The 17,699-nt window shown below is 26.2% G+C and overlaps 1 protein-coding gene across 1 annotated transcript in view; it reads left to right on the forward strand.

The window, feature by feature from the left end:
* LOC136085817 (A disintegrin and metalloproteinase with thrombospondin motifs adt-1-like) overlaps window positions 1-17,699 on the forward strand; it is a 181,353-nt gene that overhangs the window by 121,084 nt on the left and 42,570 nt on the right. Inside the window, exons 8-9 of the mRNA XM_065807389.1 lie at window positions 12,981-13,166; window positions 13,246-13,419. Coding sequence (XP_065663461.1) covers window positions 12,981-13,166; window positions 13,246-13,419 — 360 coding nt within the window. The remainder of the gene's footprint in view (window positions 1-12,980; window positions 13,167-13,245; window positions 13,420-17,699) is intronic.

The raw sequence follows: 17,699 nt of genomic DNA on the forward strand, positions 1-17,699 counted from the left end.
AGTATGTAGCTTACAAACAAAAGTTTTAGCTTTTCAATGCAACTTATTTATTAAAATAATTAAATACATAGGAAATAATAAACACATGAAAAAGTTATATCTGTCTGTAGTTTATAAACAAAAGTTTTAACTTTCAATGTGCAACTTATTCATTCATCATCTTCTGAGCCTGATAAAGGCCGATCTTCCTCATTTGGCGTTGCAACAAGGTTTGTAAAGAATGTGTGCTTTACAGGAGGTATGAAAGGAAGCAAATCTTCCTTATCCTTTTTTTTGTTGGTGTGGGTAGGTCTTGGAGCAGTATACAAGTTCTGAAGCCGAATCTTATTAAAATTGTTTGTAGGTCTACCACGCCTTGACTTTTTATCAATGTTGATTTGACAAAACTCCATTTCTTCATTTAGACTTTTTTTACACAAAATCTGCAGAGGGTTTTCTTTAGTGTATCATAACCATTATATTTTAAGCCAATTGACAGGTTGTTTCAGGTTTGTTTGTTTTCCTATTTGTGATATTTTTCAATAAACTTTCCACCAAAAATAGCTCTGACTGGGACATAACTTTCAAGTGAAAAGTTTGTTTCTTCTTAGACTTTATTATACCTTCATACCAGTCATTTGGATCATAAATAGGTCTTTACTTGTTGTATGCTTCTATCACGCCGAAATCTGCATCATTTGGCAGAAAAAATGACCACTCACCATGAACTTTTGATTAATAACTTTGATGTTGTGGTGATTCTGTTGTAAAATGTGCATGAAAGCCAGAGCTATTTTGATGCTCCTGTTTTGTCCACGACAACAGTCACTGAACATTACAATGTGTTGGGCTTCAGCAGGAATAATTGCTTGCAAACTTTCTGTGTTATTGCTTCATTCATGTTCTTTAAACTTTAAGAAGTACTCTACTTATTGTTTTCTTTGCCATACGCCCTCTCGTAGACGATGTGTGGAGGGCTTACTCTAGCGACAAAGACAAAAAAGGAAGGCATTCTATGTGCTGTAGGAGCCTGTCTTATAAAAATTTTTAAATAATTTCTTTCTAATTTCTTCTTTAATTTTCTCATTGCATTTCATTTTGCAATTGCAAGGGATGTTTTTAAATACTTTTTTTTTACCTTTTATGTTGTTGTACTGCTCACCTGAGTTTCTTAGCCTTTAGTTTTTCACTCTACAAGATTCTCCCTTGATTCTTTCACAAGATATCTTTTCTGGCCTTTTTTACCATGTTGAGTCAGAAGTTAATGTCAGAAGTTGAGTGTCACCTACACCAGGTGTTGAAGTTGAAGGTCCACCTCCATCTGAGTGTCTCCATCTGTTGTGATCATCATCCTTCGGTCTTTCTGAAAACAAAAAGCAAATTGTTGGACTGACAACTTAAATGCAACCCATCAGACATATTATGCCTACTAATATTGTATATTGCATAGTGTAATGGTGCCATCAACTCAATGCATAAAGCTTAAAAAGTTATACTGGTGTAATGTCTAGTATAAGATTTCATAAATTTCCCTCAAATTCAAATAATTTAACAGAAGGTGCTTTAAGTTACAACTGGCGTTTCAACTGATAAGAGCTAAGCTAGTATAATTTTTCAAATGAATAGTGTTTCAAAGGATCTAGCATGTAAACCAGTAGGTTATTAGCAACAAAATCAATATAACTGAATGTAACATGCATTCATAGTATTCCCACTCTTAGGCCTGTAGTTTAGTATGTAATCCTTAATTTATTTTTATCATGACTGTTTTAAGCTGAAATGAGTTTAGTGAAATAAGAAAAATGAATTTAAGTTTTGATTAATACAAGTTTCTAGTGTATGTTTATAACAAACAATTATTATCCAAAAAATAACTTCAAAAAGTTAACTTACCTTCTTCCAAATCTGAAGGAACATATTCAGATCCTGAATCTTCAAGTATGGATGGCTCACTAGATGATTCATCATCACTTAAATTCATTTTTAAAAAAGAAAACTCAATATCCTGTAGCTTATGCAAAAATCATAACATCATAGTATAATCCAGAACCGTATCAATCTTGTTTACAGCCAGATTATAAAACGGCAAAGTGGTATAAGTCAAGTTGCTGGCTGCAATAGTTGTATTAGTCTGACTAATATTACTATGGCTGTGAAAAAAAACAGCTGTTTAGTGAGTAGCATAAAAAAAGACAGTTCCAGCATCATTATCGCTATCATTAGACTTAAACAATTTTGCCATGTAATAGAATAAACATAATGTTAACCATTGGTGGCAATAACTCAAAATATTCAAAAAAGTGACTTATATCACTGTGCATCTAATGGGATCATATATTCATATATATATATATATATATATATATATATATACTAGCTGGAGTTACCCGGCATTGCCCAGGCCAATATTTAAACTAGCTTACCTGATATCTGTACACAAAAATGACCCCGGTCTGTACACAAACCCCCCTGACCCCAGGGTCAGGGAGGCCCATTTTTGGGCCCCCTGACCCCAGGGGTCAGAGTACGGGGTCAAAACCCAGCTAAGAACCTTCTCCCCCTCGAGGACTACCTCATGCCAAATTTCATCGAGATCGGTTCGGCAGTTTGGATTTCTATAGAGAACAAACAAACAAACACACATTGCCCTTTATATATATTAAAGATATATATATATATATATATATATATATATATATATATATATATATATATATATATATATATATATATATATATATATATATATATATATATATATATATATATATATATATATATATATATATATATATATATATATATATATATATATATATATATATATATATATATATATATATGTATGTATGTTTATACATAGATATATATATGTTTATATATATATACATATATTTGTTTATTTATATATGTATTTGATTTATCTTGTGTGAAAATCTAAAATCGTATTATATATCTTGTGTGTATGTATATATCTTGTGTGTATATATCTGTATATGTATATATCTTGTATGTATATATCTTATGTATGTCTATATCTTGTATGAATATATTATGTATATATCTTGTGTGTATATATTTATTTTTAATATAAAAATATATATATATATATATATATATATATATATATATATATATATATATATATATATATATATATATATATATATATATTTATTCCCCAACACCAACATTCACTTCTAAACTTCAAAAGCTTTTATGCAAATTAAGAAAACAGGTTAACTTATAGATATATATATATATATATATATATATATATATATATATATATATATATATATATATATATATATATATATATATATATATATATATATATATATATATATGTCTTTTTGTTGTGTTTTTTTTGCAATTTACCTCCTCAATGCCGAGATGGCCACTGCAGATGATAAGGCTACTTGTGGTTACAACTCTATTTCAACTCTCTTACTCCGAAACATGATTTTTGATGAACAAAGCCGCTGTGCGGAAAAACAAGTTGAGCGCGGTATTACCAGAGACGTGGTGGGAATGAAACTCGGAACCTCTCGCTTTTGAAGCGAATGCTCTTCCACTACATCGCTACCGTATAATATATATATATATATATATATATATATATATATATATATATATATATATATATATATATATATATATATATATATATATATATATATATATATATATATTTATATATATATATATATATATATATATATATATATATATATATATATATATAAATATATATATATATATATATATATATATATATATATATATATATATATATATATATATATATATTCATCCATGCATGTATGTATATATATGTATATATATATATATTTATGTTAATATATATATATATATATATATATATATATATATATATATATATATATATATATATATATATATATATATATATATATATATATATATATATATATATATATATATATATATATATATATGTATGTATGTTTATACATAGATATATATATGTTTATATATATATACATATATTTGTTTCTATATATATATGTATTTGATTTATCTTGTGTGAAAATCTAAAATCGTATTATATATCTTGTGTGTATGTATATATCTTGTGTGTATATATCTGTATATGTATATATCTTGTATGTATATATCTTATGTATGTCTATATCTTGTATGAATATATCTTATGTATATATCTTGTGTGTATATATCTCGTATGTATATATCTTGTGTGAAAGTGTAAAAAAGTATTAAATTAATTTTTAAAGCATAAAAAATGATTTTTTAAAATTATAAAATGATGTCTTATAGACATCGGCATATCAATTTGTTGAATAAAATAAGTTGGAAAAGTTATAAATAGAATAAAAATGAATAATTAGTGTAGTTGTATTATAAGGCTGAAAATTATCTATTATTTAGAGAAAGTTCTGCTGTTTTGTAAATGTAATTGTGTACCATTATGCACTAATTGTAGATATATGTTTTAAATTTTTTTTTCTTTTTTTGTTTTTTGTGTGAAATATGTTTTCATTGCACATAAGGATTTTTTAAGATGTACTTAAAAACTTGATAGAACCATGTTTGCACTTTTTGTTTTTGTTTTATTTATTGTTTAAAAGTAAAAATAAAAGAGTTTGAGTTTTATTTAAATTGAAATATTAGTGACCATAATAGTTTTAGTGACCATCTTAAGTTTTATTATGATTTTTTTATTTTCATTCTCTGTTTTAGCTTTAGTGTTTTAAGCATGTTTTTATTTTTTTAATAAAGTTTTAATTTTTTTTTAAGCATGTTTTAATTTATTAATTTAGTTTTTAAGCATGTTTTAATTTATTTTCATTTTCTGTTGCCTCAGGTGTATTAAGTGGTTGGTCAGCATGGGGAGCATGTTCAGCTTCATGTCAACTGGATTATACTGTGCCAACACAAACCAGTACTCGTACTTGTTCAGGAGCCTCCTTAGGTGGTACTTGTAATGATCAAGCTCTAAATCAAACTAAAAACTGTAATGCAGAGGTTCGCTGTCCAGGTAATATGTCAACAATAGAAAAAGATTTAGATATTGTTAAATACAATATAAAGACTTGTTTAAGAACTTTATTTAAACAAAAAAGTGAAGGCAAAAAAGGCCTTCTGAATCAGTTTTTTTTAAAAAACAATTATTTTCACATATAAGCTAAATTTTATTGTTTGTGCAACACAGTAAATGCAAAAAGTGACCAACAGAGCCGTCCAGTAAAGTTGTCTTGGGAGATGTGAATATAGAAGTAGGTTGTAGATGATGTCATTGGATAATAATCATGAAGAAATATAAAGACTATTTTTTAGAAGAAATAAAACTTTATGACTACAGGGAGAGGGTGAACAGTAACTCTTGCTCTAGTCATTCTAAACAAATGATAAAACAGTGGTCTATGAGTAAACAAGTATGTATAAATCTCTAAGTGTATTAATGGCTTGTATGTTTAAATCTCTAAGTGTATTGTATGGTTTTTTTAATCATGATTAAAAAAACCATACAATATAAATGACAAAATAAAATAAGTAAATAAAAAAATGATAGTAATATAGTGATAAAAATATATATACATTTTCTACAAGGTTCGAAATCTGCAGATTGTATCGCAGCACACTATTCTCCACAATATAGTCTCAATATGTGATGTTAAAAAAAATATTTATAAATGTTGTATAATTAATGTACTAAACAGAAAAAAGTAGTAGGAAACTGACAACTCCCTGTGTATCACCAAAATTTGCATTACTTTTGTTCCATAAAATAAATTTTGTACATAATTTCATCAAAAAAAACCCGATGAAACGTATAAAAATGAATAAATTTATTATTTATTTCACTGTACGATACTTTTTGTAACCCTTTGTGTGTCAATTGAATTGTATCTAACTTAAAGTCACCTTTTTCTGACAGCATTTTGTTTATATCTTTTCTATATCTGTTTTTGTTTATATATTTTATTAGATTTACATCATATTGTTTTATATTACATTACTTTATTAATGAATAAAAAAAAAGTTTAGTCAAATCAAAGATTGATAACATATAAGAAAAAACTTTTTGTTAAAGTTTTTTATTTTTTTAATGCAACTATTTTAAATAGGAACAATATCGAATTGGAGTTCTTGGGGTGCGTGTTCCTCTACATGTAATAATCTTGTTAATATACCTTTTCAAACAAGGAGTCGGTCATGCATTGGTTTTTCAACATGGGATCCTAAGTACTCAGGTTGTCCTGGTATCACTACAAGTGATCAACAAACTTGTAATGTAAATGTTGGTTGTTCAGGTAAAATTTGTTCTTAAAATGAGTTTTATATAACGTTTATTAAAATTAAAATTTTCTGAACATGTTTTTTAAATTAAAACAGGTAGTTATGGCACATGGAGTGGATGGAGTAGTTGCTCTGAAACTTGTCAGTCTAATCCTACTGCAAACCCATTTCAAACTCAGACTAGACCATGTCTAGGGGCTACATTAGGAGGTACTTGCGCTGGGCCTAGTTCTCAAACTATGACTTGTAATAGTGGAGTACCTTGTCCAGGTAATTTTTTTTAACAGAATCTTTTAATTGCTTTGTTTCTCTATATGTTTTGGTTCATAGTTGTTTTGTGCCAATAGTAGTTTCAACTATCAGTTCAATAATAGTTTAACTAATGCTGTAATTTTGGTAGTGTTTTCTGTATGTGTGTACATGTATTTTATATATATATATATATATATATATATATATATATATATATATATATATATATATATAAATATATCATTATGTGTGAATGTATATATATATATATATATATATATATAATTGTAATTATATATATATATTTATATATATATATATATATATATATATATATATATAAACAATATATATATATATAAACAATATATATATATAAACAAGTTTAGTTAGACAATGCCACTTACTTTAAAATGTATCCTTCAGATTGCGTTCCACCTAGAATCTATGAAATGGGTAAAGCTCATAAACCAGAAAAAAGTTACCCAATGCGTCCTGTTGTTTCCACTATTAACACTCCACTCTATGTAACATCAGAGTATCTGCTTAAAGTTATTCAACCAACGTTAAATAAAAATACAACCTGACCAACTAATTCAAGTAGTTTTGTCAATGAGGCTCAAGAATGGAAGATAGACTGGAATGAAATTCAAGTTTCATTTGATGTAGTTATTTTATATCCATATGGACCAATCGATAAAGTAATATTGGTTATTATCAGCATTTCGGAGGCTGATATCGAGGATTTAAAAACTAGAACTAAATTTACTTTTTTAGGTTAATACCAGTTTATTTTATTCCATTTGGCAAGTGTTACTTTTAATACTATAATAAAATCCAAGTTTTACCTAATTCAGGTCCAATTGATTTGTCGTTGAAGGTGGTCATAGCTGAAGCGTTTTTGCAAAATATAGAAAAAAGACCATAAGTGTAGCCTTTGTTAATTCTTTCCAACCAATAGTTTTAAAAGATATGTAGACAATGCCCATTCTCACTTCGATTGGAAAGAATAACAAGAACTGTTTCTTAAAACTTTAATAGAACAAAACCCCTCCATAAAATTCACTGTTGAGCTTGAAAATGGAAGAAAACAGCGTAACTTTTTACATATCTTTAATACAATCACAATAAACCGATTTTATGAATGGCGTCTTTAAAGGTTTTTTATGTAGAGCAAAACAAATCTGCCCCCAAAAACATCTCTCGCAAGAAATTCATATCCTCGTAGATACATTTTTTAAAAATGGTGATAACAAAGGTAATTTTATAAAATTAACCACAAATTAATTTAACCATGTTTCAAAAAATACTACATCTAAACAATTAGATAAGCTGTTTGTTAAACTCCCTTGGATACCTTTTATTGGACCTAAATTCCGAAGAGAATTCGAAAAACAAAATGCCAGAGTTATATTTACTTCACCTCCTCATTCAAATAACATACTATGTAACAAGAAAACAAAACTACCACTGAACTAGAGTCCGGGTGTTTACGAGCTTAAATGTTCATGGGGAAGTATATATATTGGTGAGTCCAAAAGGAAAATTTATTCAAAAAGTGCGGAACACCAAAGGGTTTAAAAGAATCAAAAATTGTTGAATTCATGAGCCACCGAAAATTCTAGAACATGCTGTGGTACATTTGATTGGCTGAATCTTAAAACCTTGTCAGTCATTCCAGAATACAGGATAAGAAAAGTTATAGAATCCTTGAAGATAAATAAAGCAAGAATTCGACAGGAGAAAGGTATTGGACAAACTTAGATAATGTGAAAACAAAAACTTAGGGACCAATTTTGAAAAAAACTTAACTGATTTCACTATTATTTTATTTGATCGATTTTTTATATTTTACGCTTTTTAATGTCTTCTTTTAAACAGTTAGATTTGTGCTAATTTGTAATATTTTTTTCCCCCTGATGACGCTGGCCACAATAGGTCAACGAAATATTGTTATTATATTATTATATCAATATATATATATAAAATAGTTATACGCTGCCTTTTTTATTAAAATCAATTTATATATTTTTAAACTAATATATATATATGATTTTTATTTGATTTGTTGCCTGAACAAGAAAAGTTATGATGTTTAAAAATAATAATCAAAAAAACTGATTTCTATACTGATTAATTTAAACTACTTAACACTAACATCCAGGTGTCCATGCATGCAAAAGGTCATTTTTCTAAGTTGAAACAGTATATCAAAAGCCAGGTTATGGCTCAAAGCCAATAGTAAATGAGCTTTGTTTTCCCATAGCATGTTGCAACCAAGTCAACCCTGGTTGTTTGATGTCGGTAAATACCTGACTACCTAAAGTAAGATTTGATACATAAAAATAATCAATGAAAGAATTATAAATCTTTTCATAATCTTAACAACAGCAAAAGTAGGAGGGTGAGGGGGCTTAATATACACATTAGGCATTGAAAAATGTTGTTAACCAAGACACTTACCTAATATCTGTAAATCAAAATTAATAATGCGAGTATATAAACCATATTATGATTTACAATAACACATACCTTACTATAATCAATTTGCACATCATTTTTTTATGCTATTACCATATTACCACTGATGATGTCTGCAATATTTGCTCATTTCATACTCAACAGCATCATCTTCCTCATTCTCATTTGGATTCCAATAAGAAACTATGTATATAACACTTTTCTTTTTAATGCTAAGAAGTCTGACAAAATATACATCTAGGCTCTTAGTGGCTTTATGAAACCTCAAGTGGCAAATCTTCCAATGGCAGCTCCAATAAGAAATTCTTCAATATTAGAAGCCTCATTATTATCTAAGTAAGGAAATATTTCTTTTATCTCATTAGGCATACAATTTTTTTAAATTTTTGTTGTCAGTTTAACATGAGTTTTAATGATCCTAATTTGATCATTAGAACTCATGTTGAACTGATGCTTGTACTGCCTGTTATTGACACTAACAACAGCTTTCAAACATTCAGTTAATGTATTACTCATTTCATCAGTTACTGGGCAATAGCTGATTATTGAATCAAAAACAGGATCAGTTTCACATATAACAAAAAAATTAGTTTTTTATTATGTGAAATAAGAAACATTTATATGCTAATAAAAAAAATATTTTAGATTTATATATCTTATTTCACAAAATTACGTTGTATTAAAGTAAAAAAGTGGGATTAGGATTATACATGTACCTTTTGCAACCTTGTAGCGAAGTTTGTTAAGCTGTAAAACAATATATGCTGCAATGCAGTCTCTTCCAAAAATTTAAGTGAAGACTTGAACAAACTAGTTGTTGTGTCCAAGGGGTGAAGGTGACAGTTTAGTTCATTTAATAGTTTCTGCCAAACAAGGTTTAACTTAGTAACTGTCACATGGTTTGTTATTCTGTCACTCATTGTGTTATTTGTTTCCAATAATAATACTTCACACATCAGTGAATTGTAGCTGGTAGAAGTCACTACAAAACTTGGCAAGATTATCAACCGATTTTGTAATGTGACTCAGATAGTCGTAAGCTGTACCTCCAGGAAGTTGATCGATAGCTACAATCAGAAAAATCCATCCTTACAACACCTACCTCAAGCATGCTACTACTCAATCAAAAAAATGGTCACAGATTTTATCTTTATAATCAGTGCCGAATATATCGCAAATATGCACATACCTATATATATATATATATATATATATATATATATATATATATATATATATATATATATATATATATATATATATATATATATATTTATATATAAAATATTTATATACATAAAAAACATATATATACATATAAACATAAATATAAAAATGTAAGTTTATGTAATGTTTCATATGTTTATATATATATAAATATATTTGTATATATATGTTTGTTTATATATATATTTGTTTATATATTTATTTATTTATATATATATGTATATATATATATATATATATATATATATATATATATATATATATATATAAATATATATAAATATATACATATATATATATACTTATATATAAATAGGTATATATTTTTTTATATATGATCTGTAGAGCTATATTTTGTGTGAAAATGTAAAAAAGTATTAGAATATGAGAAGATGAGAAGGCTACTTGTGGTTATAACTTTATCTCAACTCTCTAACTCCGAAACATGAACCTTGATGAACTTTCCGGAAAAACAAGTTGAGCGCAGTATTACCAGAGACGTGGTGGGATTGAAACTCGAAACCTCTTGCTTATGAAGCTAGCGCTCTTTCACTTCTCAATTGCATTGTATATGTATATGTATATATATATATATGCATGCATGAATGTATGTATTTATGTGTATATATATATATATATATATATATATATATATATATATATATATATATATATATATATATATATACACATATATAGATAGATATAGATATATAAATATATATATATATATACATTGTTAATATATACATATATATATATATATGTGTGTTAGTTTTTATATATATAAATATGTTTATATATATATATATATGTATATATATATATACATATATATAATATATTTGTACATTTATACATTTATATGTTTATATATATATATATATATATATATATATATATATATATATATATATATATATATATATATATATATATATATATATATATAGGGCTATATCTCTTGTGAAAATGTAAAAATATATTAAATTAAATTTTAAAGCGTAAAAAATGGTGTTTTTAAATATTAATGTCTTATAGACACCAGCATCATCAATTTGTTGAATAAAATAAGCTGGAAAAGTTATAAATGCAATAAAAACAACTAATTATTGTAGTTGTAATATGAAGCTGTAAAGCTTGTAATATTTAGAGAAAATTCTACTGTTTTATAAATGCAATTGTTTACTATTATGCATAAATTGTAAATATATTTTTTTTTCTTTTTTTTTTTTTTTTTGTATGAATCATGTTTTTATTGCACATTAGGATTTTTTAAGTTGTAGAAAAGTTAAAAAAATGGCTTTTGGGTTTTATTTAATGGCATTTTTTTTGACCCTTTTTAGTTTTGTAATCATTTTTTTATTCTTCTTTGTTTTAGCATAAGTGTTTTAAGCATGTTTTTTTTATTTTATTTTCATTTTCTGATGTTTCAGGTGTATTAAGTGGTTGGTCAGCATGGGGAGCATGTTCAGCTTCGTGTCAACTGGATTATGCTGTGGCAACACAAACCAGTACTCGTACTTGTTTAGGAGCTTCTTTAGGTGGTAATTGTAACAGCCAAGCCCTAACTCAAACTAAAAACTGTAATGTAGAGGTTCGTTGTCCAGGTAATATTTTGAAATTTTTTTTTTTCTCTGTTTTCTATGCTTTGTTAATGTCTACAATAAAAAAAGATTTTCAATTGGTTAAATACAATAAAAAGACTTGAGTAAGAACTTTATTTAAACAAAATAATAAAGGCAAAAAAGACATTTTGAATCAGTTATGATTCAGTTATTTTTTTTAAAACATATTTTCACATAGTCATATTTCACCAGTCAAATTTATGCGATAAAATAATAACAAAAAGTGACCAATAGAGCCCTCCAGTTACATAAACCTGTATGATGTGATTATAGAAGCAGATTGTAGATGATGTCATTGGGTAAGAATCATGAATGAATGTAAAGATTATTTTTTAGAAGAATTAAAACTTAAGGACTACAGGGAGATGGTGAACAATAACTCACTCTCTAGTCATTCTAAACAAATGATATAACATTGGTCTTTGAGTAAACAAGTATGCATAAATCGCTTGGAGTATTAATGGCTATCATAATTAAAAAAAGCCATACAATATATAATGACAATATAAAATAAGTATATAAAAAATGGTAATAAATAATGGTTCGGGCAATATATTAAAAAATATATATATATATACATTTTCTACAAGGTTCGAAATCTGCAGATTATGACGTAGGGCACTATCCACCACACTATAGTGTCAATATGTGATGGCATAAAAAATGTTTATAAGTGTTGTATCATTAATGTAATAAACAGTAAAAAGTAGGAGACTGACAACTCCCTGTGTATCACTAAATTATGCATTTATTTTGATCCATAAAATAAGTTTTGTACAAAATTTTACCGAAAAAAATAACAAAAAAATACATAAAAAATGACTAAATGTATTGAATAATTTACTGTACGATGTCTTTTGTATCCCTCTGAAGGTTGATTGAATTGTATCCAAGTTAAAGTAAGCACTCTCTGACAGCATTTTATTTATATATTTATATATGTGTTTTTGTTTATTATATTTTATTAGATTTATAACATATTATTTTATATTATATTACTTAATTAATGAATAAAGTAAAAGTTTTGTCAAATTAAAGATTGATAAAATATAATGAAAAAATTTTTATTAAATTTTTTTAATTTTTTAAAGCAATATTTTAAAATAGGAACAATATCAGATTGGAGTTCTTGGGGTGCGTGTTCTTCTATATGTAATAATCTTGTTAATATACCTTTTCAAACAAGAAGTCGGTCATGCATTGGTTTTTCAACATGGGATCCTATGTACATGGGTTGTCCTGGTATCACTAGAAGTGATCAACAACCTTGTAATGTTAATGTTGGTTGCTCAGGTAAAGTTTGTTTTAAAATGAATTTTATATAAAGGTTGTTAAAATTTAAATTTCTGAAAATGATTTTAAATTAAAACAGGTAGTTATGGCGCATGGAGTGGATGGAGTAGTTGCTCTGAAACTTGTCAGTCTAATCTTGCTGCAAACCCATTTCAAACTCAGTCTAGACCATGTTTAGGGGCTACATTTGGAGGTAGTTGTGTTGGGCCTAGTTCTCAAACTATGGCTTGTAACAGTAGAGTACCTTGTCCAGGTATTTTTTAAAACAGAAAGTTTTGTATTGATTTGTTTCTCTATATATTTTTGTTTATAGTTGTTTTGTGCTAAGAGTAGTTACAACTATTAGTTCAACAATAGTTTAATTACTGCTGTAATTTTGGTAGAATTATTTGTATGTGTGTGTATATATATATCTATATATATATATATATATATATATATATATATATATATATATATATATATATAAATATATATAAATATATATATATATATATATATATATATATATATATATATATATATATATATATATATATATATATATATATATATGTATATATTTATATATTTGTATTTACTTATATATATATTTGTATATATATATATATATATATTTATATATATACATATATGTGTATATATATGTATATATATGAGTATATGTATATATATGTATATGTGTATATATATATATATATATATATATATATATATTTATATGTATATGTATATATATATATATATATATATACAGTACTGGATAAAATTATAGCACAACCTCTTAAAATAAAATTGTCATGTAAAATATTTGTGTGCATTAATCATATTGTTGCAAGGTACTAAGTTTTTGAAATGTGTTTACATTATTTATCTAAAATGTGCATAAAATTAAAAAATTTGTTCATTATTTATAGTAGAAATGTAGAATTTTACAAAAACGTTGGTAAAATTTATAGCAATTCACATTGACGGTGTGTATGATTAAATACATTGACTCATTGTTGTATTTGATATTTTATTTATCTACTAGCGTCATAGTTGATTATTTAAAATAGCAAACTTTATAACTATTCAAAGTTATTGATTTAATTTCAAAATTAAAACATAATTAATGCAATGGGTTGCAAAGCAGTAAGCTCTGAGCGGCAGCAACTCGTAAAAATCTTACTTCAACTGGAATTTAATAACGGGTGATGCGGAAGTTATCGGACAAAATATAAACGTCAGTAACTTATTTATAAATAAAAAAACCAAGTACTATTATATTTTTTTTAAACAAAGCATTTATCTTTTAATAAAAATATATTATTTTTTATATGAAAAAACACCACCATCTGCAATTGATCTCAATTTTGCTCTGACGTCTTTCATATGCGACTGTAAAAAGCTTAAATCAATCGCTTGTAGTTTTAGTTTAATGCGATCAATCAAAACTTGCTCTGTTGAAGCTTGCCAATCTCCCTGGTAAACCTTCTGTGCCAAATGTCCCCAAATATTTTCAATTGGTTGTGCTTGAGGCACATTTGAGGGATTGGATTCTTTATCAACGTAATAGACATATTGGTCCATCCAATTTAGAGAATCTTTAGAATAATGAGAACTTGCTAAATCCGGCCAAAATAAATAGTTAAAGTCTCCATGATACTTGTGAATAAATGGAAGAAGTCGTTTTTCTAAACATTCATTAATATAGATTGATAAATTGATCGCTACAGCCTTGGAAGTGCGAAACAATAATCGGACATACCATGGTCAGATATGGCTATTTACATTAATAATTTTATATATATACAGTCTTTTCACGTTTTCTATATTAAATATTCATTTTTTTTTAACTGACGACCAATTGTCGATTGATTTACATGTAATTTAATACCTGACTGACCCCTTTTCGATTGTTGACAAGTCTCGTTAATTCGGCTTTCTTTTCTCTAGTCCAGGATGTTGGACGACCAGGGTGCTTTCTATCAGAAAATGATTGCACAGTTTCAAGTCTTTTTAGGATATCATATACTGTACTTCGAGCAAATCCTTCTTTTTCAAAATGATTCACGATTTTTTTTTTTATATTAGGTTTATTTACAAAAAACATTTTTAGTCGCTTTCGACAAGATTCTTGTTCAGCTGCATTTAACCTTATTTTAAATAATTGTGTTTCAAATAATAAAGTTTAAATTTTATAGAATGTTTATGCCTATTCATAAAACCACAAAAACTAATTATTATGCTTAAATAATGAAATTAGGATTTGTCTGATAACTTTCGCCACACCGGTTATTGCTGATATTTCTAAATGTATTAAAACTTGCAGAAAATTTTGTTTACAATGTTGCTGATATATTTAAATTGAGTTTATCATTGAAAATTCGAGCAAGTCAATGACATCGTAGATGCACCAATTCTATAGAAGACTGCTATATAGTGACACTTGCCAAAAAAAAATCAAACTGATTTAAGTAGAAAAACTTCTATGGAGTTGAATGCTGCAAAAGAAAAAACAATAAGTGCAAGAACAGTATGTCGTCGTTTCTTTGAAAAAGAGTTGGAAAGTTACACAGAGAAACAATGTTGTTATCGAAATAAGGCTCAGAAAAAGAAGAGACTTACTTGGTGTAAAAGCTATGTTGATAATACTCCAAGTCAATGGCCTTATGACATATTTAGTGACAAATCACATTTTGAAGTCGTAAGTAGAAAAAACTGTAAGTTTGTACGTCGTCTTCCTAATGAAACAGATTTAAGGTGTTGGTGGAACTATATCTGTCGGGGGATGTTTTTCTGCAAATAGAATAGGTTTATTAAAGTTTTACGAAGGTTGTTTGGATGCTTTTCGTTATTTAGAAGTTATTGCTTAATTCCTGACGAGATGGACACTCTTTTTTTGTTTCTGAAGCTAAAGATTTTATGCAAGACAACGCACCGTGTCACAAAGCAAAAAAACTCTGGAATAATTTGCAACAAAGAATATTTGGCTCTTAGAATGGCCACCCAATTATAACATAAGGAATACAAATGACTCACCCTAATATATATATATATATATATATATATATATATATATATATATATATATATATATATATATATATATATATATATATATATATATATGTATATATTAGGGTGTATATATATATATATTAAGGTGTGTCATAAATATATATATATATATATATATATATATATATATATATATATATATATATATATATATATATATATATATATATATATATATATATATATATATATATATATATATATATATATATATATATATATATATATATATATATATATATATATATATATATATATATATATATATATATATATATATATATATATATATATATATATATATATATATTAGGGTGTGTCATAAAACAACATTTTTTGAAAAAGTCTGATGTTACTTTGAATGTGTTCAATGTTATAAATTAATACTAAATTTAATAAATAAAAAAAAAAATGTTTTTAGGGGTTGCTTAAGACCCTTAAACATCAGACAGGTCCCATATATATATATATATATATATATATATATATATATATATATATATATATATATATATATATATTAGGGTGTATATATATAAATATATTAAGGTGTGTCATAAATATATATATATATATATATATATATATATATATATATATATATATATATATATATATATATATATAAATATTATTTGTAGGGTTATATCTTGTGGGAAAATGTAAAAAAGTTTAAAAATAATTTTCTAATCATAAAAAATTATTTTTTCATTAAATGATTTATTAAAATAACTACTGCTGTATTTTTAGAAAAAATTGTCTGTGTGTGTGTAAACATGAACCTTGATGAACAAGGCCGCTGCGTGGAGAAACAAGTTGAGTGCGGTACTACCAGAGACATGGTGGGAATCGAACTCGGAACCTCTCGCTATTGATGTGATCACTCTACCACTACGGCATAATATATATATATATATATCTATATTTATATATAACGTGTGATGACAATAAAATGAGACTGCGTTTAAAAGGGCATAACTCCTTTATTTAAAATGATTTTTTTAAAATTAAAAATGTATTAAGTATAGAATTTTTCAAGCTTTCAAAACATATATTTAATTATCTTCTATAACTCTATTTCTACAAATACTATCGATTCGGCCTTTTACCGATCCCATAAGGCATTGTATGGCAGTAAAGTCAATCTTATTCAAGCAATACTTTTTTCTATTGCAAAGTTGATCAATAGTTTCTGCTTGCCAGTTGTTCTTGTATACTTCTCCTTTCAATTGAGACCAAAAGTCCTCAATAGGCCTTCATTCAGGTACATTGGGAGGGTTGTCTTCCTTTTCAACAAAATTGGTGTTATTTTGTCTAAAATACTCCGCTACAGTTTTTGCGTAATGTGATGTTGCTAGGTCAGGCTAGAATATGTAATTGTCGTCTCAATGATTTGCTTTGATGAAAGGAACAAGTCTTTTTTTGATGCACTCGCTCAGGTATAATTCTTGCTTGAGTGATTGCTTAGAA

Source organism: Hydra vulgaris, chromosome 10, assembly GCF_038396675.1.
Source record: "Hydra vulgaris chromosome 10, alternate assembly HydraT2T_AEP".
In the NCBI taxonomy this organism is placed as follows: Eukaryota; Metazoa; Cnidaria; class Hydrozoa; order Anthoathecata; family Hydridae; genus Hydra; species Hydra vulgaris.